Source organism: Rana temporaria, chromosome 8 (assembly GCF_905171775.1).
Source record: "Rana temporaria chromosome 8, aRanTem1.1, whole genome shotgun sequence".
Classification (NCBI taxonomy): Eukaryota; Metazoa; Chordata; class Amphibia; order Anura; family Ranidae; genus Rana; species Rana temporaria.
In genome coordinates this window covers 68,181,353-68,203,629 of record NC_053496.1, presented here as the reverse complement: position 1 = coordinate 68,203,629, position 22,277 = coordinate 68,181,353, and the positions used below count along the sequence as shown (strand labels likewise).

Genomic DNA, 22,277 nt, shown 5'->3' with positions numbered 1-22,277 from the left:
CATGTGCTTGCCCTGACTACCATGTGGAGTAACAGGTGGGTGCACACAGTGGTAGTGGAAATAAAATATTATTCCATCCATCGTCAATGACATACCTGGCCATTGTACTGCAGGAGCACTCCTCGAGGCAGAACCTCACCTCATGGACAGTGCACAAATTGAAGAAAACAAAATTGATTAGAATGCCAATGGCAGATAGTGGAGAAACTGACAGAAAATAATAGAATCTGGGAAGCGAGAAGAGAGATGGATGAGCTAATGACTGCATTTATCCCACACAGCATTAGGGAAAATATATATATATATACACACACACACACACACACATATATAATTTTATTATATAGGATTTATATGGCGCCAACAGTCTGAGCAGATACAATACAATTCAATACAGATGGAATCACAGGGCTTTGTTCGTTAGAGCTTACAATCTAATATATAAGCAATGGGGAGATTCAGGGCCGATCCTAGGCAGGGTGCACGGGGTGCTCCGCACCCAGGCGCCACAGAGGTGGGGGCGCCGAAGCTCCAAAGTGCTCCCCTACCTCCTCCTTGTCTGTGTCCAGAGGCGGAGCGCGTGTAGATGGTGCTGCGGTTCCCCATCCCGCTTGCTCTCTCCGCTGGCATTTGACAAGACCGCATACTCGGAATCCAGGCTGGGTACCACAGCGGAGCCTAGTACCGGAACACGTTCCGGTACTAGGCTCCACTAATTAATTCTGTCCAGTGTGCATTGAGCAGTCTCCTGTCTGCCCCATCCCCTCTGTGTGTGAATGAATGAATGACTTGTATAGCGCAACTCATGCGAACTGAATCGCCTCTGGGCGCTTTTCCAGCCAGAGTCTGCTTGGCTGGTGCGGTCATTTTACCCCGTAGGATCGTGACACGCTTGTGTGTGTCGGCTCTTCTTCCATAGGCGGTGTGATGAGAGGTTTCTAGGTTGGCTGGAGCTGCTACCAATCATCCCGTACACTCCCAGAAATGCTCTCCGAGTGCCACCCTCCAAGTAACCAAAGATGCCACATATGCCCCGCCCCCCTGTAATGTGCTTTTGCTCTCAGCGCGCCCAAGCTACAGGGATCTATTGGACAAGTACTGATCTATGGGGACACCTGATGTGGGGGGCTCTGATGGGTGACACCTGCTGGGTGGGGGCCCTGATGGGGGACACTAATGAAGACTTCTTAGGGGAGCATCTCTGTGTTTGAGTCGTAGCCATAGAAACATGTGTAAAGGGGAGGAGTTAGTAAGCTGACCACGCCCATGTGGGGGGGCGCCAGAAATATTTCTGCACCCTGGCATCTGTGACCCTAGAATCGGCCCTGGGGAGATTTACTAAAACTGGTGCACAGTGAATCTGGGGCAGATCTCCATAGTAACCAATCGGCTTAAAACTTAATTTTGTTCAATAAAAGGGGTTGTAAAGGTAAAAAAAAAAATCCCTAAATAGCTTCCTTTACCTTAGTGCAGTCCTCCTTCACTTACCTCATCCTTCCATTTTGCTTTTAAATGTCCTTTTTTCTTCTGAGAAATCCTCACTTCCTGTTCTTCTGTCTGTAACTCCACACAGTAATGCAAGGCTTTCTCCCTGGTGTGGAGAAAGCCTCTTGAGGGGGGAGGGGGCGAGCAGGAGTGTCAGGACGCCCACTAACACACAGCTCCTTTCTCTATCTGCAAAGTAGATAGGATCCTGACACTCCTGCTCGCCCCCTCCCCCCTCAAGAGGCTTTCTCCACACCAGGGAGAAAGCCTTGCATTACTGTGTGGAGTTACAGACTGAAGAACAGGAAGTGAGGATTTCTCAGAAGAAATAAGGACATTTAAAAGCAAAATCAAAGGATGAAGTAAGTGAAGGACTGCACTAAGGTAAAGGAAGCTATTTAGGGAAAACAAATTACCTTTACAACCCCTTTAAGCTTTGCCAATACAACCTAGAAGCTGAAGTTTTAGTAAATCTCCCCCTATGTATCTTTATGCAGGGCAGAGGATTGTTGGGTTCAGTGTGCACATGTTTTATATATGCCCCTGTTCAATTGAATGGGAAAAATAAATCCAGCTACCATAAAACCTAGAAATATCACAGGTCGTGGAGGAGTTCAGATCATATAAAAGCACAAGTCACAGCATTTTAAAATGACTCAATATATTATTATTCCACATATCTTGCAAAAAGGAAGTTCTTTTTGCTGTTGGGAGGTTGAAAAAAATGACAAAAGCACTCAGGGATTCTGATATCAAAGCATGTACTTAAAGGGTTAGTTCATCTTTTCACTGAAAATAAAAAATTGCGCTGACTCACAACACTCTTTCCATCCCACTGAGTCCTTGCTGCACTTCAGCAGTCCATATACTGTGCAATGATTGGCCAGTTACTGAGGAACTCGCTAAAAAGGATCTCTACTCCAACTATTTTTAAAAATACAGTAAAACCTCGGATTGCGAGTAACGTAGTTTACAAGCGTTTCACAATTCGAGTTGTTTAAAAATCCTGACTCAGATTGCGAAAGTTGTCTCGCAAGACGAGCAGGATTCAAGCCTCTTGGGTGTGCAGTACCGCATTTGGCCATAGGTGCGGGGGCGCCGGTGATACTCAGAGACACTCGATTCATGGATTTTTTTTTTTAATCGACTAATTTCGATTAATTTTTAACGCACATACAGATCCAACTACTTTTAGCTGATCTCCTTCGATTTGCACTTTTCAGTCTGTTACAGCGTGACAAATGTGCTATCCCCATTACAAACGCTACTTTTACCAAAGGTGCGCTCCCGTCTCATACTTTATTCTGAGCATGTGTGGGTTTCTTAGCATACACACGATCGTGTTTCTCGTCGAAAACCAGCCCGACGAGGAAATTGAGACTCCCGTCGAGGAAAAAGAGAACTTGTTCTCTTTTTTCCTCGTCGAGTTCATCGACAGTTTCCTTGATGAAAAACATACACACAACCGGTTTCCTCGGCAAAAAAGCTCTGCCACCAAGTTTCTTGATGGATTCTGTCGAGGAAAGCGGTCGTGTGTACGAGGCCTCATTGTATAATTCCCCCATTGTATGCCTCCTAGGTGTGAATCCCCATTGTTAATTGAGTAACCTATTGTTTCTGCCTGTCTGCTAGTATTGTGTCCACTACACCTCTTTACCAAACTATTGTGGGATGTTTATGTGTTTATGTTAGCTGTTCATTAGATGTACTGTTAGAGCCGGTTCACACTGGGGCGACTTGAGATCCGACTTCATGTCGCCTCAAGTCGTCCCAAGTCGCGCTGTAGAGAAAAACAATGTAAGTGAATGGGAGCGGTGTTAATACACACGACTCAAGGCGATCCGACTTCAGAAAAGGTTCATGTACTACTTAAATCTGACTTGTAGGCGATTTGTACCCATTGATTTCAATGGAAGTCGCCTCCAAGTCTGATCACTGTCTTAACTGAAGCGACTTTCCAGGAAGATAACATACATTTCTCAGGCAAACCTCTCCCGCCCCCTCCCTCCTCCTCCCTCCCCTAGAGCTGATTGTTGTTTGATTGGCCACTGGAAAGTCTCCTGTCCTGGAGACGACTTCAAGTCGTGTTGTAAATCGCCCCAGATCGCCCTGTGGTTCATGTTCAAGTCGTGTCGGAGTCGCCTCTGAAAGTCACGCTGGAAGTCGTGTCGCCCTAGTGTGAACCGACTCTTAGACTGATGATATTACTGTTTAAAGTTTGCATTGTTTAGGATAATGTGATCAAGCTCTTATCCGATTTTGTGTGGTATATTCTGTTTGAGTTTTCAATAAAGAGTTCCAGTTTGCCCCTAAGCTAGTTTTGTCTAGTTCTGCGTGCAATGCTCAGATTTAATACCTGGTTCCTGCTTCCAGAGTGGAGGAAGCTGTATCTTGGCGAAGGGCCCCAGGCAGGGAGCCAATCAGCCCGTCACAGGGTGTACATCAACTTTAACTGTGGCACCATGCTATTTATTATTAGGAAATGTGCAGTGTATCAGAATGCATGTAATTGTCCTTACAGTGGTTCCATTAGAAACAATTAGACATTAGAAACAATTAGCCTCAAATCTTGTTTTCACAGGATGTGCCCATTTCAAATGGAACCTAATATGAGAGATATCCACTCACCGGTCACTTTATTAGGTACACTTTGCTAATACCAGATTGGACCCACTTTTGCCTTCAGAATCCCCTTATTTTTCCATGGCATGGATTCAACAAACTGTTGGAAACATTCCTCAGAGATTTTAGTCCATATTGACATGATAACATCATGCAGTTGCTGCAGATTTGTCGGTTGCACATCCATGATGTGAATCTCCTGTTCCACCACATCCCAAAAATGCTCTATGGGATTGAGATCTGTTGACTGTGGAGGCTATTGGAGTACAGTGACCTTGTCATGGTCAAGAAACCAGTGGTGAGATGATTTGAGCTTTGTGACATGGTGCATTATCCTGCTGGAAGGATCCATCAGAAGATGGGCACACTGTAGTCATAAAGGGATGGAGATGGTCAGCAACAATACTCAGGTAGGCTGTGGCATTTAAACGATGCTCAATTGGTACTAAGGGTCCCAACCAGGGCTGTCTTAATGAGATGGCACACCTGGGCACTGCCCAGGAGCCCCAGCGGCATGGGGGGTCCTTGCCCTTTCCCCAAAGAAGCTGATCCTTGAGCCCGGGCTTCCCCGAAATTGGGAAAGCCCAGGCTGCCCTTCTACATCCCAGATATCCCCCCAGCACTCTGACCCCTCTACACCCTAGATATCCCCAACCTCCTACCTACTTGATTTCTGTTTACCTGCACTGTCTCCATTGTTGGGGGCCCCAGAGTATTACTTTGCCCAGGGGCCCATGATGCTATGAAGACGGCCCTGGTCCCAACGTGTGCCAAGAAAATATCCCCCCCACACCATTACACCACCAGCCTGAACCATTGATACAAGGCAAGATGGATCCATGCTTCCATGTTGATTATGCCAAATTCTGACCCTACCATCTGAATGTCTCAGCTGAAATTGAGACTCATGAGACCAGGCAAAGTTTTTCCAATTTTTGGGGAGCCTGTGCGATTTGTAGCCTCAGTTTCCTGTTCTTAGCTGACAAGAGTGGCACCCAGTATGTTCTTCTGCTGCTGTAGCCCATCTGCTTCAAGGTTCAATGTGTTGTGCGTTCAGAGATGGTGTTCTGCATACCTTGGTTATAACGAGTGGTTATTTGAGCTACTGTTGCCTTTTTATCATCTCTAACCAGTCTGCCCAATCTCCTCTGACATCTGACATCAACAAGGCATTTTTGTCCACACAACTGCTGCTCACTGGATATTTTTTCTTTTTTGGACTTTTCTTTGTAAACCCTAGAGATGGTTGTGCGTGAAAATCCCAGTAGATCACCAGTTTTTTAAATACTCAGACCAGCCCATCTGGGATGCCACGTTCAAAGTCATTCTAAGGCCTCGTACACACGACCGAGGAACTCGACGGGCGAAACACATCGCTTTCCTCGCCGAATTCCTTGTTAGTCTGTTGAGGATCTCGGTGAGCCAATTTCTCCATTCCCGTCGAGGAAAAAGAGAACATGCTCTCTCTTTGGCTTGACGAGATCCTCGACAGTTTCCTCGTTGAAAAGTGTACACACGACCGGTTTCCTCGGCAAAAAAAAAAAAAAACAGCAAGTTTCTTGCTGGTTTTTGCAGAGAAACTCGGTCGTGTGTACGAGGCTTGATGCTTGGTCTGAACTTCAGCAAGTCGTCTTCCCCACTCTAGATAACTAAAAGCATTGAGTTGCTGCCACGTGATTAGCTGATTAACAATTTGTGTTACCAAGCAATTATTGAACAGGGGTACCTAATAAAGTGGCCAGTGAGTGTATGCAGGCTGCTATTGCTGACCTCTCCCTCTGAAAATGCTAGATGCCTGGCCGTCATCTACTTTTCTTTAATACTTTGAATCACTGACCTGGAATTCTGTCTTTCTCTGTCTGTTTTTCTGCTTACTCCAGGTATGTGATTGAGAAATAATAAAACATTGTAAGTGTCAATCCCATGGGGTGTGATGATTACAGAATATAATGGCAAGGCTCCCACAGTTATCTGTCAGATTCTGCAGCCCATGCTCATGAATGGCCATGCTGTGCCCACATCGCTGCCATCATGTGACAGTTTACCTCTGGCAGCCAGTGAAATGGAGCTGCCATCCATGAGATAACCTCTCAGCCAAGTCTAATGAACAGAGAGAAATGCAATAGAAGTCTTCCAGCATGTGATCATTCCATTAGCACAGAAGAGTGACTGTGAGTGAGGAGGAGGAGGGATTGTAGAATGGGGAGATCCTGAGCTCTGTCGGTGGGGGAATCCTGGCATTGTGTGCTGATCTCACCACCTGTGTGTGTAGTCTCCCAACATCCTCAGCTCAGGCACGCCAACCTATACCGTGGCGGGCGCTGTGTGCAGCAGCAGGGGCTGACAGGCTGCAGCTCCTCTCACACTCAACTCTTCTAGGGAGTCTCTGTAGGGAGATCCTGGATGTCCCAGCGGTCTGCAGGAGCCCCATAAAGTATGTGTGCACTTCTAGGGTGATCCGGATCGATCTGCCAGTGTGGGGTCCCCCGGTGATCGCTGAGTAGGATCTAGTAGTGCAGAGCTGGCCCAATACTGGGATCCATCTGTCAGTGGAGGACCTGAGATCGATCTGTCAGTGGAGGACCTGTGATCGCTGAGTGAGACCGATCTGTCAGTGGTGGACCTGTGATCGCTGGGTGAGATTGATCTGTCAGTGGAGGACCTGTGATCGCTGGGTCAGTGGAGGACCTTTGATCGCTGAGTGAGATCGATCTGTCAGTGGAGGACCTGTGATCGATCTGTCAGTGGTGGACCTGTGATCGATCTGTCAGTGGTGGACCTGTGATCGATCTGTCAGTGGTGGACCTGTGATCGCTGGGTGAGATCGATCTGTCAGTGGTGGACCTGTGATCGCTGGGTGAGATCGATCTGTCAGTGGAGGACCTCTGATCGATCTGTCAGTGGTGGACCCGTGATCGCTGGGTGAGATCGATCTGTCAGTGAAGAACCTGTGATCGCTGGGTGAGATCGATCTGTCAGTGGAGGACCTGTAATCGATCTGTCAGTGGTGGACCTGTGATCGATCTGTCAGTGGTGGACCTGTGATCGCTGGGTGAGATCGATCTGTCAGTGGATGACCTGAGATCGATCTGTCAGTGGAGGACCTGTGATCGCTGGGTGAGATCGATCTGTCAGTGGAGAGTTCCCCCCTGTTGATCGCTGCGGATCTGATGCGGGGGGATGATGCGGGCACTGCTGGAGGAGCTCGGCATCCGAGCGCTGCTCTTCGGGGTCTTCGTGTAAGTAATGTGCATGGCTCCCGTTGTATCTGCATGGAAGATCTGTATGGGTCTCAGGTGTGTTAGGTACGATCTAAGGGTGCTGCCCATACATACCTCGATTATTATAAGGTTCAGCAACTATTTGTGGAACAATGGAGGTAACCAACAGCTGATAACACAATGGTTGATTGTTCCATGTCTATGGAAATCGCTGTCCGACCTGCTGGAGAATCATTCCCTGCAGATCTACCATCAGTGCAGTGATCGTGCGAGGGGGTTGCATGTGTGTGTGTGTGTGTGTGTGTGTGTGTGTGTAGTGATCGGGGACATCCAACAATCACATCAAACTAAATGTTTCCATCCTACATTTGTTTGATTATTGCGATGATCAGTAAAGATAACACGATTACTAATTATAAAACTGCAATCATCACCCCCTCCATAGGGAATCTCCAACCTTGTACCTATCTATGACTAGGTGCATCTATACAAGTCCTGGATGTGTCATCATCATACAATGTGATCAATGACTATCTATACTACATCTGTAAGCCCACCCTCTGCATGTCATCACTATGTCTTTCTGTCATTGGCAAGTATTGGATAAGCTTTCTATCCCTTTAAATCGTATAATGTGTTCCTGTCCCTGTAAAATAGCTCTGTGTATGCCTGAGTGACCCCATATCTTGTGATTGCTGTGTGTGCCCAGGATGGATGATGGATTTCTATGTCTCTACTACAAATATCCAATATCAAGTATAGGCAGTGCAGTGTGACCTTCTATATATAACTCGGTGTATATGATGTATCCTTATATATAGGTCTGTGTATATGCTGTATACTTGTATAGAATTGTATCATCTGTGTTTATGTAACCTTACGAGCCGGTTCACACACGGGCGACCTGTCAGGCGACTCAGCCGTCTGACAAGTCGCGGTCCACAGTAGTCAATGGAACCGTTCTAATAGGAGTGACGCAAGTCGCTCCGACTTAGAAAAAGGTTCCTGTACGACTTTGGGGGCGATTCGGGGCGACCTGCATTGACTTCTATACAGAAGTCATTTTGCAAGTTGCCTCTCAAGACGCCTTGAGATCGCCTTGCCGAGTCGCCCCCAAAGTCGTGCCGCCTGTGTGTGAACCGGCTCTGAATATGTCTGCAAAGTCTATGGCCAGGCAGTAACTTTCCTCTGAGCAGCAAACAGGCTCAGTGCTGGATAGTCTTCTTCACCTGGATTTATTCACTCCCACTAGACCTAAGTTATCCCTTCTATGAGCCAACATCTAGTCCATCTAATGTCCTATATCTGTTTCCACTATAAAGGTTAGTTATTTCATCTGTCAGTGGTTCTCAACCTGGGGGTCAGGACCCCTCCGGGGGGTCGAATAACTATTTGCCAGGGGTCACAAAATCCTGGGCAGTTCCTGGAGCCCACAGCTGCCCACTCTGCCTCTTCACAGCTGCCCATTCAGTTCACGGCATGGCTGGGGGGCAGAGACTAGAGGTCAGCTGACTGGTGAGGAATGTGAAGTGGGAGGGGCTGGAGGAGACCCTATCTCCTGATTTTGGCATAGGTGTCACTGCTACAAGACACCACAAAGTCAGAGACACAGTGAGTAACACTACCTGTGATTAGGTTTGCCATTAAAAGTCCCCACTACAGTTCTTAGATCAGCAGATAACCTTGTTCAAGAGCACCTTGGCTGATCAGAACCCCCCCCCCCCCCCAGCACTACCACTCATTCCATCCCCCCCCCCACCAAGGAGTAAGAGAAGGAATAAAAAGAAAGTACATGGAAGGGAGAGGAAAAGAGGGGCAGGATCAACGAAAAAGGGAAAGAATAAGAGAACAAGAAAGAAGGCTAGAGAGATGGATGGGGAAAAAAAACTAGGATATAGAGAGAGATAAAAGGCAAAGGAAGGAGAACAAAGAGAAAGAGTGGTCCATCCTAAAATGTACCATAAGTGGTTTTAATATTGTACAAGTGGAAGGGACTCGGGGAGTGCTAAATGTCCGTGGGTTAGGGGTGCAAATTACTTGTCTTGCCTTGGGCGCTGACAGCCCACTCTATGAAAATTTTACTGTTAGGTTGCCCCACAACTTGAGAAATTCTATCAAGGGGTCACGGCACTAGAAAGGTTGAGAACCACTGATCTATGTACTATATATTCCTACTATAAAGACAAACCGTATCTCATTTATTGTACTATACAGCCGGCCCCCAGGTTACAAACACGATAGGGTCTGTACGGTTTGTTCTTCAGTTGAATCTGTTTGTAAGTCGGAACAGGTACATTTTTTAAGTGTAGCTCCAGCCCAAAAACAAAACTGTTTTTTGGATAGCACAGAGAAGGGTTAACACCCCTGTAATATTTGTTTTGCTGTTTGTGTGTATCTTCTGTTCCTACTACTATAGTTATGTCTTTTATGTACCTAGATCAGTTCCAACTCTATAAGACCAAAGTTATCTATTCCATCGATGTACTTGTATATATTCCCACCATAGGTGTGCGCAGCCTATTGCATTAGGGTGTGCACCCCAAAGCTCAAACACACATGCGTGTATATGTGTATATATAATATGACAGTAGGGCAATGAACAGTGTCGGTAGAGCAGTAGACAATGTCAGTAGGGTAGAAGTTTGTGTCAGTAGAGCAGTGGACAGTGTCAGAAGGGCATTTGGTGAAATATCATGGGTCTAAACTGACCCCAGATGTCTCACTTTGAGACACAGAAATGGATTGAGGACAGATATTCCCCAGTCTCTTTATATGCATCCAAGCAGCAGGGGGAATCTTCCCAGCACAGGGTGATTAGGGTGTGCCCAGGCACAACCGGCACACCCTGTGTGCACGCCTATGATTCCCACTATGTAAGTACAAGATGGTATATCACCTACCAGTACCTGTCAATTGCTATACTGTATAGGACCAAAGTTAACTATCTCATGTACTGTCCCATATCTGTTCCACTAAATGAGAATAAAGTTATTTATCCAACAGATTTACAGTACCTGTATGTAAGAACAAGGTTATCTACAGGTATCTCTTTTATGTTGCTGTATCTATTCTTTCTGCAAGACTAAAAGTCATCTATCTGTATTTAGTCCCACTATAAGATACAGGTACTTGTATATATTCCCTCTAAAAACAATGTTAATTATACCTTTTGTGCACCTGCATCTATTAGTACTATATAATAAGACCAAAGTTATCTATGCCTTCTATCTAAAGACTAAAGTTATCTATGCCTTCTATCTAAAGACCAAAGTTATCTATGCCTTCTATCTATTCCGCTATGTATGAGAAAAGTTATCTATCCTATCTAATGTATCCATATCTATTTTCACTATATAACACCAAAATATTTATACCATACCCTTTATATATTTCCACTATAAGAACAAAGTTGTTTATCCCTTACCCTTTATACAGTATATTCCCACTAGATACCACCAAAGTTATTTATCTCATACCCATTATATATTCCCACTATACAAGAACAACATTATCTATCCCCTCTATTCATACTATGTACCTTTATCTATTCCTTTTATATAGGAACAAAGTAGTTATCCCTTCTATTTATCAGTATCTATCCCTTCTATTTTCCCTCCATCTATTCCCTCTATATAGGATCAATCTTAGTTATCCATTCTATGTACCGACAGGTATATCTATTCCTGCTGTACAGGATCAGACTGAATTATACCTTCTATGTGACTGTATATATTTCCTCTATATAGAATCAGACTTAGTTATCCCTTTTATGTATTTATATATATTCCCTTTATATATGATCAGACTTGGTTAGCCCTATTCCATTCTATATAGGATGAGACTTAATTATCCCTTCTATGTGCCTGTATCTATTCCCAGTATATAGGATCAGACTTAGTTATCCCTTTTATGTACTTATATTTATTCCCTTTATATAGAATCAAAATTAGTTATCCCTTGTATGTACCTACCTATATACATTTCCTTTATATAGGATCAGACTTAGTTATCCCTATTCCCTTCTATACAGGATCAATCTTAGTTATCCATTCTTTGTAACTATTCCTGCTATACAGGATCAGACTTAAGTACCCCTTCTATGTTCCTGTATCTATTCCCTTCTATGTAGGATCAGACTTAGTTAGCCCTATTCCCTTCTATATAGGATCAGATTTAGTTGGCTCTATTCCCAATCCCTTCTATATAGGATCAGACTTGGTTAGCCCTATTCCCTTCTATATAGGATCAGACTTAGTTAGCCCTTTTCCATTCTATATAAGATCAGACTTAGTTAGCCCTATTCCCTTCTATATAGGATCAGACAAAGTTAGCTCTATTCCCTTCTATATAGGATCAGACTTAGTTAGCCCTATTCCCTTCTATATAGGATCAGACTAAAGGCGCATACACATGATCAGTCCATCCGATGAGAACAGACCGATGGACCATTTCATCGGTTAACCGATGAAGCTGACTGATGGTCTGTCGCGCCTACACACCATTGGTTAAAAAAACGATCGTGTCAGAACGCGGTGACGTAAAACACAACGACGTGCTGAAAAAAATGAAGTTCAATGTTTCCAAGCATGCGTCGACTTGATTCTGAGCATGCATTGATTTTTAACGGATAGTTGTGCCTACTAACGATCGTTTTTTTCCTGTCGGTTAGAAATCCATCGGTTAAATTTAAAGTAAGTTGGCTTTTTTTTAACCGATGGTCAAATAACCTATGGGGCCTACACACGATCGGTTTTGACCGATGAAAACGGTCCATCAGACCGTTGTCCTCTGTTTAACTTATCGTGTGTACGAGGCCTTAGTTGGCCCTATTCCCTTCTATATAGGACCAGACTTATGCCGCGTACACGCGATCGGTCAAACCGATGAGAACGGTCTGATGGATCGTTTTCATAGGACCAAACCGATCGTGTGTGGGCCCCATTGGTTATTTATCCATAGGTTAAAAAAAAGCAATCTTGTTTTAAATTTAACCGATGGATACCTAACCGATAGAAAAAAACCTATCGTTTGTAGGCATGTCCATTGGTTAAAAATCCACGCATGCTCAGAATCAAGTTGACGCATGCTTGGAAGCATTGAACTTCGTTTTTTTCAGCACGTCGTTGTGTTTTACGTCACTCCGTTCTGACACGATCGTTTTTTTAACCGATGGTGTGTAGGCGCGACGGACCATCAGTCAGCTTCATCGGTTAACCGATGAAAATGGTCCATCAGACCGTTCTCATCGGTTTGACCGATCGTGTGTACGTGGCATTAGTTATCCCATCTACAGTATGTGCCTGTATGCATTCCCACGACCTAAAGCCGAATCCACGTATCCCTTCTATATACCCGTATTATTCCGTCTATAAGAACACATGTAATTATCCTATTTGGGCACTGTATCTGTACATATTCTGCCCCATTTCCAGATGGTCTTCTATTGTATTTGGGCATTCCACTCTAGTACTGCTACTCCAGCTGCAGCACCATTTATAAGTTGGTCTCCAGAGGTGTTTTTAACTTAATTATCTTTTATCTGTCACGGGAAGCCAAAAAGCATTTTCATCAAAGTAATTTGAAGTTCCCATAATAAAGTCAGGCGTAAATTGCAGTTCGCTCACATATATGCTAAACATTGTCACTACAATGCAATTATCTTTCTCTGCAGTGTTTGCTGAGATTGCTTTGCTTCAGACTGGCATGATGGTAAACCTCTTATCTCCTCTGCCTGTCAGCTGGCTATGATTACCTGATAAGCCTCTTCTTGTCACTTTCATAATTCTGTAGAGGTGCAGCTCTTGGATTAAATATCTCTGTCTAGCTGCCATGTCTCCCAGGCTGTCTGCTGATATTTAGTGATTCTGTATTTCCATTGTTCACACAGCACACTTCTCCCTTGGCTAGGCTCCGAGTCACGTGTTCCACAGGTTGCAGGTGTAGATAGTGTTAGCTCCAATTGCTGTTGTTAACTTTTGTAGAACAATGATTTGATTATGTACAGTGCAGCTGTTTTTGGTGTGTAGATAGATTACATTGTACAGATGCATGCTAGAACTAATAAAGCATTGTATTACATTCAGCCTTCCCTGGCTGCATTGTGATCAGCTTATGTAACAATGGATGGAAGTGAAAGGAATTCTATGACTGCTACCTGGATCCAGATCTACAAGCATAGGTGTGAGCTACTTCTCGCATTAGGGTGTGCACCCCAAAGTCCAAATATACATGCCTTTCTCTGCAGCCTCAGCTGCACAGGACAGTGAATAAATGGAAAGTACTCTGTGCTGAGTGGCTTCCTGTTCGTTCACAAACGGAAGCATAGTAAACACATTTAGAAAAGGAAGGCACCAGTAAATTCCATTCTTGTTCATTGAGTGGGTGAGTAACTTGTATAGCACTGCAAATGTGAACTAAATCACCTCAAGGGGCTTATTTTCATCCAGTGTCATTCTGATCCTTCAGAAGAGGTGGGTCTTAAGTTTTTTCCTGAAGGCCGGAAGGTTTTCCTCCATGCGGATGTTTGTGGGTAGAGCGTTCCACAGCCGCGGTCCTTGGACTGCAAATCTTCGTTCTCCCTTTGCTTTGTAGCGGGACTTGGGGATGTGGAGAAGGTTTTGGTTGGTTGATCGGAGAACGCGATTGGGGGTGTAGCGTTTTATTTTCTCGCACAAATATTGAGGAGCTTTTCCTTGTGTGCACTGTGTGGGTGAGACAGAGGGTCTTGAATATGATCCGATTCTTTACGGTTAGCCAATGAAGGGTCCTCTGGGAAGGGGCGATGGATTCCCAGGGTTTTTTCCCAATTTCCAGTCTGGCTGCCGAGTTTTGGACGAGTTTTGGACGACTTGTAGGCATGAAATCTGGTATTTAGGTAGTCCTATGCAGAAGGAGTTTGCGTAGTCGAGTTGGGAATTGACGATCGTCCCAACTACTACTGCTATGTCCTCTTCTGGGATGAAGGGGATGAGTCTACGCAGCAGTCGGAGGAGATGGTGAGAATCGATCACTACTGATCCTATTTGTGCATCCATCGACATCTCAGAGTCAAAGATGACTCCGAGACTTTTGGCGTTGGTGCTCGGGGTAATGGTCTGTCCAAGGATGGTGGGTGGTGTCCATGAAGTCTTAGCTTTTCTCTTTCGGTTTGCGTGGAGGAGAAGTTCTGTTTTTGATCCATTGAGTTTGAGGGACCTCTCAGTCATCCAATCATCGATCAATGTGAGGCATTTTTCTAGACCGTGATATTGGTCTTTTTTTCCAGTGATGAGAAAGTAGAGTTGAGTGTATGAGTGGTAGCACAGGTCCTGTTTGCTGATAATATTGAGGAGTGGGCAGAGGTAGATATTGAAGACCACGGGTGACAGGGGTGTTCCTTGAGGGACTCCGCAAGAAATTGCACGAGTTTCAGAAGTGAAGGTTCCTAGTTTCACTGTCTGGGAACGATTTTCTAGGAAGGATGTGAACCAAGGTAGATCTGCATCTGTGACTCCTGCTACTTCTTTCAGGCGGATAAGTAGAGTTTTGTGGTCTACAGTGTCGAACACTGGACTGTGATCCAGCAGCACCAGGAGACATGATTTTCCGTCATCTGCTGCTTCGAGGGCGCCATCCCATATTTTAAGAAGTGCTGTTTCTTTGCCATGGCCTACTATGCTTCAGTTATGAATGAACACAGTGAGTGAGTGTGTTCACTGTGTTCATTTAGAAAAGGAAGGCACCAGTAAATTACACATTTGCTAGCGCCTCCCCCGCTCTCCATCCTGAAACATCCCTTGCAGGAGCCGAAGTGGAAAAAAAGGAGGGAAGCCAGCAGCACTTCTGGGCAGGTAGACAACATGGGGGGGGGCCTGGGCAGTAGGGGGAATCAGCACTGCACATAGTGATTAGGGTGTGACCAGGCACACCCCCTGCGCAGGCCTATGTCTACAAGGCATTTTATCATATTGTTTTCATCATTTTTGATACAGTTAGGGAAGGGGAGTTACCGCTCCAGGTGGGTCTGCTTGGTAATTAACCTCCTCTCAGAACCCACAGGTGCTCACAATGCGTGCAGCAAAAAATAAAGAAAGAAATATTTTGGTCAGCCGCACTCCGAAAAAATCTCTATGTTGCCTTTATTGGACTTTTGTCGAATGAGCTTGTTAGAATTTTTGCTCAATCAGCGGCTGCAGCCAATGGGCCATAAACACTAATCTGTGTACAAATACAATGTCTCAGCGGGGAGGATTCTCCTATAAACCACAATTGCCTGGATGGAGGAATCCATAAAAAAATTATCCACCTATGGCCAGCCTTAGAATTTTGCTTGTTCAAGAAAATATTTCCATCCTGCTTCTTCAAACTTTCGAAATCCCTATGATCAAAAACAAACAACAAATTGACCCCAATAACCATTAAAAAATCAAATGAACGTTCCTGAAAAACAGAAATTTTTAAAGGAAATTCTACTGGTGTATGGCCAGCTTAAAGCTGCAAAAAGCTGCAAGTATGTTGCTCTAGCTTGGACCAGTGTAACTATGCTAATTTCATACATGTGAGATCCTTGTGGAAGCTGGAAATCACTGAAATAGTCATTTCTACTACAGTGATAGAGGGGTTCTGCGCCAAACAGCTGTCCTACTGCATACTGAAATTTGGGGTGTTGGCATTAGGGTTGTCACCTGTCCGGTTTTGACACGGACAGTATGGGTTAAGAATGCTGTACCCAGGTTTCCCTCTGCCTGAGACCCGGACACCAGTGCCACTGACAAGGGTTACCATAGGGCCTCCTGTAGGGGCCCCAGCACACAGGGGGACCCCAACAGCAGGGGGATCGGAGCAGCGGGCAGGGCAATTACAGAGGAGTCAAAACATAAGCGAGAGAGAGGTGACAGGCAGCTGCCGGTGCAGTCGTTTTTAATAAATTAAATGTTTAAAAACAATCCACTCACTCTACATGTCAGAGCTGTAGACATGTCAGTCTGTGATGTCCGCTGTCCCATTCTCCTGATCCACTCTGCTGTTATCAGTGTATCGCTGGAGGAAGCCAAGGATACAAAGCCGCAGGTAAACTGCAGTGAGCTGTCAGATAGCATGGGACACTGTGACCAATTAGAGCATTCCGGAGGCTTAGCCACACCTCCATCAACAGGGGCTGACAGTTTCCCGCGGCGCTCTGTTTCCTCCAGCGATTCAGTGATAACAGCAGAGTGGATCAGGAGAATGGGACAGCGGACTTCACAGACTCACATGCCTACAGCTCTGACATGGAGAGTGAGTGGATTGTTTTTAAACATTTAGGCCCAGATTCAGAAAGGACTTACGACGGTGCAGCGCCATGTACGCCGTCTTAAGTCCTAATCCGAGCCGTCGTATCTATGCGCCTGATTCTTAAAATCAGTTACGCATAGATATCAATTAGATCCGACAGGCGTAAGTCTCTTACGCCGTCGGATCTTAACCGCAGTACAGATACGACGTTTACGTTAGGCTTTTCCCAAGTAAAGTTGCCCCTGCTATATGAGGCACAGCCAATGTTAAGTATGGCCGTCGTTCCCGCGCCGAAATTTGAAATTTTTACGTCGTTTGCGTAAGTCGTCCGTGAATGGGGACGCAAAAATGTCAATCACGTCGGGTCACAGTTGTTTTACATAAAACACGCCCCCCTGATCCAAATTTGAATTAGGCGGGTTTACGCCGGCCGATTTGCGCTACGCCGCCGCAACTTACGGAGCAAGTGCTTTGAGAATACAGCACTTTCCCGTGTAAGTTGCGGAGGCGTAACGTAAATCAGATACGTTACGCCCGCACAATTTTACACGGCTGTACGTGAATCTGCCCCTTAATTTAAACTACCGCACCAGCGGCTGCCTGGCGCCCCTTCCTTATGTTTTGACTCCTCTGTAATTGCCTCTGCCTGCTGCTCTGATCCCCCTGCTGTCCGGGTCCCCCTGTGTGCTGGGGCCCCTACAAGAGGGCCCGTGGTACCCCCTGTCGGCTGCCATGGGGGCATTGGGGGGGGGGAGAGGATCTTTGCTGGTAGGGGAAGAAGATTTGTAATAGGAGGGGATGGGGATAATGGCACCCCAATCGGGTGATAATCACGGCAAAATCTTGCTGCGGTTGGGGTGACATGCTGTGCGCCGCTAAAGTGTTCGGGATTGGCTTGAAGAAAAGGTGGCAACCCTAGTTGGCATAGGTGCCATTCACAGAAATTTTTGCATTACTCTCAGTGAATGCACCACCTCTCTATCTCATTCAATCAGTGAAACCTTGCATTCATTGAGAAAAAATGTAAGACATCATATAAATAATGCTCATGCAGTGCAAACAACCTCCTGTGTACACTCTGCAGCAGGGAAGCTGATCACTACAGTACCCTTAATTAAGATAGTGGTGATCACTGTACTAGCGGAGAATACTACAGTACTTCTCAACTTCCACAGGGATCAGACAGGTATGGAATATTCATAGTTACATTGCTCCACAATAGACCAATGTAACTATGATATAAAACCCATACCTGGAATTCAACTTTAAGGGCTTATTCACAAGAAAGTGAGAGACATCATTGGAACGTACAATAGGGCTACATAGGTAACAGCTGCTTTCTGTGCATACATTGATTCCCATTAGCATCTTGAGCGTTGAATACAATTGCCTGGAGAGAAGTGCTAGGGAAAAGAGCAGTATATTGCACTTAATCTGCACCTAAGGCCAAGTACACACGACCGGTCCATCCGATGAGAATGGTCCGACGGACCGTTTTCATCGGTTCACCTCTGAAGCGGACTGTTGGTCTGATGTGCGTACACACCATCAGTCCAAAAACCGATTGGGTCAGAACGCAGTGACGTAAAACACACAACGTGCTGAAAAAAACGAAGTTCAATGCTTCCAAGCATGCGTCGACTTGATTCTGAGCATGCGCAGGTTTTGAACCGATGCTTTTGTATACTAACCATCGGTTTTGACCGATGGTCAGCCGTCCATCGGTTCGATTTTAAAGTAAGTTCTCTAATTTTTGTCTGAAGGACAACAGACCGGTGGGCCGTACACACGGTCGGTTTGGACCGATGAAACTGAACTTCAGTCCGTTTTCATTGGTTTGGACCAGTCGTGTGTACGCGGCCTCACATGTACAAGTGAAATGTTAGGCACTTAGGCTGTGGCAAGCGATTTCTTCTATAATCTGAATAGAACACATTTTGGGTACCAGCTGGAGAAGGTTTTGGCAATACAGATCAGCAGTAAGCCTAGTAGCATCACTCAGTGCCAAGCAGCTGCTGCAAAATCAAGTAAAATCTTGGAATGCAGAAAAGTAAAATAAAACATTTGGTGCTTATATAATATTACACATGTAAAAAAAAAAAAAGATAAAAGAAAAGAGAACAGAAGTGTGTAAGAAAACCACATTCTGAATATAAGCAGTGAACTGTGAAGCCCTGTACACACGGGCCAGAATCTCGTCAGGAAAAGAACGTTGATTTTCCTGATGAGATTCTTGGCAAGAACCTCTTGCCACCCGAGTGTACCCGTGGTTCTTTTGAATGGCAAAAACGCGGTGATGTCATCGCGTATGGCGAGCATGCGCCTGTCACATTCGATGCCATCGCCGCCATCTTGCTGCACCCTACCTATGCCTAGGAAGCTACCGCGCATGCATCAAAGTCATTTCGAGCATGCGCGGGTTTCCACAGCGTCAGGTAAAGTATACACACTCTCGGGTTTCTCGGCAGGAAAACACTGCCGAGAATCACAACGAGAAAAGAGAGAGCAGGTTCTCTATTTTTCTCGTTGAGATTTTATGCAATTTTCTTGACGAGAATCCTCAAAGCCTCGTACACACGCACGGTTTACTCGGCAAGAAAGCTCTGCTTTCTTGCTGGTTCTTGCTGAGTACACCGAGCGTGTGTACGAGGCTTGAGGGTAGATCTTCCTCTGAAGCCTGATCTACATTCAGATCGCACTTCAGACTACTGACAGGTGGTGAGGAAGCAATGTGACTCTTCCTCACCACCTGATTTAACCCCATTTTTTGTCAACAATTATGTCAGAACTGCGTGCGTTGCAGGTGGTTGCAGGGCAATTGCGGTGCTTCCTTATTTCTTTGCGTGTTTCCAGTTCAGCAGACTTGCCGCCCGCTGATCGCTACATGTTGGGTGCACTTTGCTGCAGGCGCCAACCTAAGCATCGCTATCACGACATGTAAACACCTCCGTCTTCTGCTTACTGCAGCTTAAAGCGGGGGTTCCGCGGGAAAACTTTTTTTTTTAAATAGGTTATTGTAACGCTGATAGTACAAAGAAACTTGTACTCACCAGTCCCATAGTGGCAGCCGCTAGGATGACGATTTCCCCGAAAAGGATATTTTATAAACATGTATGATGGACATTGCCATCTTAATTGCGGGCACTCTGAAGCCCTCCTGTATATACTTCCAGGATGCGAAGTGTGACGGCGAGCCGCGCCGTCAACACTGCATAGTTGCTATGACAACGGCCGGCAGCGCCCGGAAAAGGACACTCCCCGCTGTGACCAGCAGACAATATTGTTCTCGTCATCAAGAAAACACACTCGTGATCAATCCCATAATCCATTGCGGTGATCGCGACATGCCCAGTCCTGCACAGCTAAAACCAGGAAGTGCCTGGTCGAGGACAGATAAATAAGGTATCGAATTTTTTTTTAATTATTTTAACTGCGAACTAGTTATGTACATCGGGGGGACTATTATTTAAGCGAAAGTCATAAAATCGGGTGAACCTCCACTTTAAGAGGGGAGGCAGTTGACAGGCGGCAACAAATTATATTCCAGATGAAGCCTAATGCCGCGTACACACTATCTGGCTTTTGGCCAGCCAAATCTCATCGGAATTCCGACGGAATCCCATCAGAGAAAAATAGAACATGTTCTGTATCTAAACTCCAATGGAATTCATCTGAATTTCCGATGAAAAAACTCAGATGGGGCTACACACGATCTGAATATCTGATGGAAAAAGTCTGTCATAACCCGCTTCCCACTTTGTACCTTGTTAATGCCTCTCAAACTTTGTGTTGTTAAAGATACTCTGTACTTCATTGATAGAAAATAAAATATTTTGAAAGAAAACATCAAAGAGCTGTGTAAAAAAAAAAGCTCACCACTCAGAGCCCAGAAAGTACTATATAGTGTAGTATTTTATTGCCAAGTTTTATAATATAAAAGCTATATTAAAACGCTGCCGCATTGATAAATGCATTTATAAAACCGAACAGCAAGCTGGCCAGATTTACAAATATGGCCACCGTTCCGAGAAACTGGAGACGGTGGCGTGACGTCAGCATATAACATGTTTCGTGCGCACCCACGTGCCGCACAAAAAAAAAAAGCATGAAGCATGACTTGGGGGGGACCTCAAAGAAGACTTTGGGGGAAGAAAGCACAAAGCCCGGATTTTGGCTTCAATGCAGCTTCTATCTATAGGATTATTCAATTCCAGGCAATAAGTGAAATCAGTCCATGATTCTCTAATGCTATAAAGCTGTGATATTTAACTTCCTCTCTCTGCATTATGTATTATCGGTCACACTGAGATTTCGAGCGGAGGTTTGATTCTTATTGCTGTCTGCAAAACACCTTTTTGGTTAGTTTCACATTAGGCTTTCTTTACGTGTGAGACAGCAGGGAACATAAAGTCGGTGTGTTTGGCAATTTCTTTCCTACATGTTAAGTAGGGGTTCTAAGATTACAAGATTAGACCGAATCAGTGCAGTATAGCAAGACCTTGCTGAAATACCAAAGTAGTGATTACCGTAAATCATTTTCAGTTTGAGACAGAGCGTAACTTTTATTAAAGCACAAACACTAATGCCGCGTACACACCATCACTTTATGTGATGAAAAAAAACGACGTTTTTAAAATTGTCACTTTAAATGACTGTGTGTGGGGGAAAACGTTGTTTTATGTCTTCTGAAAAAAGACAAAAAAATATTGAAGCATGCTTCAATTTTATGTGTAGTTTTTCAAAACGTCGTTTTTTACTTCACAGAAATTGACCGTGTGTAGCAAAAAACGTTGTTTAAAACAACGTTTTTACACCCGCGCATGCCCATAAGCTAGTTATGAAGCGAGCTTCAATGGAAAAACGTGGTGAACGTAACCTCGCTTTGCTAGAACATTGTGAGAAAAACGATGGTGTGTAGGCAACTTTGTCTTTGAAAATTTAAGTTTCAAAAACGTCGTTTTTTACTTCACAGAAAATGTCGTTTTTTTTCATCACATAAAGTGATGGTGTGTATGCGGCATAATGCCTCCTACACACGACCGGGTTTTCCGACGGGAAAACTACGTGGAGAGCTTTTGGCCGGGAATCCTGGCCATGTGTATGCTCCCTTATGCCGCGTACACACGATCAGTTCATCCGATGAAAACGGAGCGATGGCCTGTTTTCATCGGTTAACTGATGAAGCTGACTGATGGCTAAGAATATGCATGCATCATACATACTAGGGGGAGTACAACTGGGGGGATCTGTAGTGGAGAAGGATCTGGGGGTTTTAGTTGATCATAAGCTCAATAATGGCATGCAATGCCAAGCTGCGGTTTCCAAAGCGAGCAAAGTCCTTTCTTGTATAAGAGAGGTATGGACTCCAGAGACAGAGATATAATTTTGCCCCTGTACAAATCATTAGTAAGACCTCATCTGGAATATGCAGTTCAGTTTTGGGCACCAGTTCTCAAAAAGGACATTGGTGAACTGGAGAAAGTGCAGAGAAGGGCAACCAAACTGATAAGAGGCATGGAGGAGCTCAGCTATGAGGAAAGATTAGAGGAACTGAATTTATTCACTCTTGAGAAGAGGAGAATAAGGGGGGATATGATCAACATGTACAAATATATAAGAGGTCCATACAGTGAACTTGGTGTTGAGTTATTCACTTTACGGTCAACACTGAGGACAAGGGGGCACTCTTTACGTCTA

General features: G+C 44.9%; 1 protein-coding gene across 1 annotated transcript in view; it reads left to right on the top strand.

Annotated features, from left to right (window-relative positions):
* Positions 1–6,153: 6,153 nt before the first annotated feature.
* The window catches only part of PLPP4 (phospholipid phosphatase 4), a 188,411-nt gene continuing 172,287 nt past the window's right edge, over positions 6,154–22,277 (top strand). Inside the window, exon 1 of the mRNA XM_040361964.1 lies at positions 6,154–7,346. Coding sequence (XP_040217898.1) covers positions 7,288–7,346 — 59 coding nt within the window. The 5' untranslated portion in view covers positions 6,154–7,287. The remainder of the gene's footprint in view (positions 7,347–22,277) is intronic.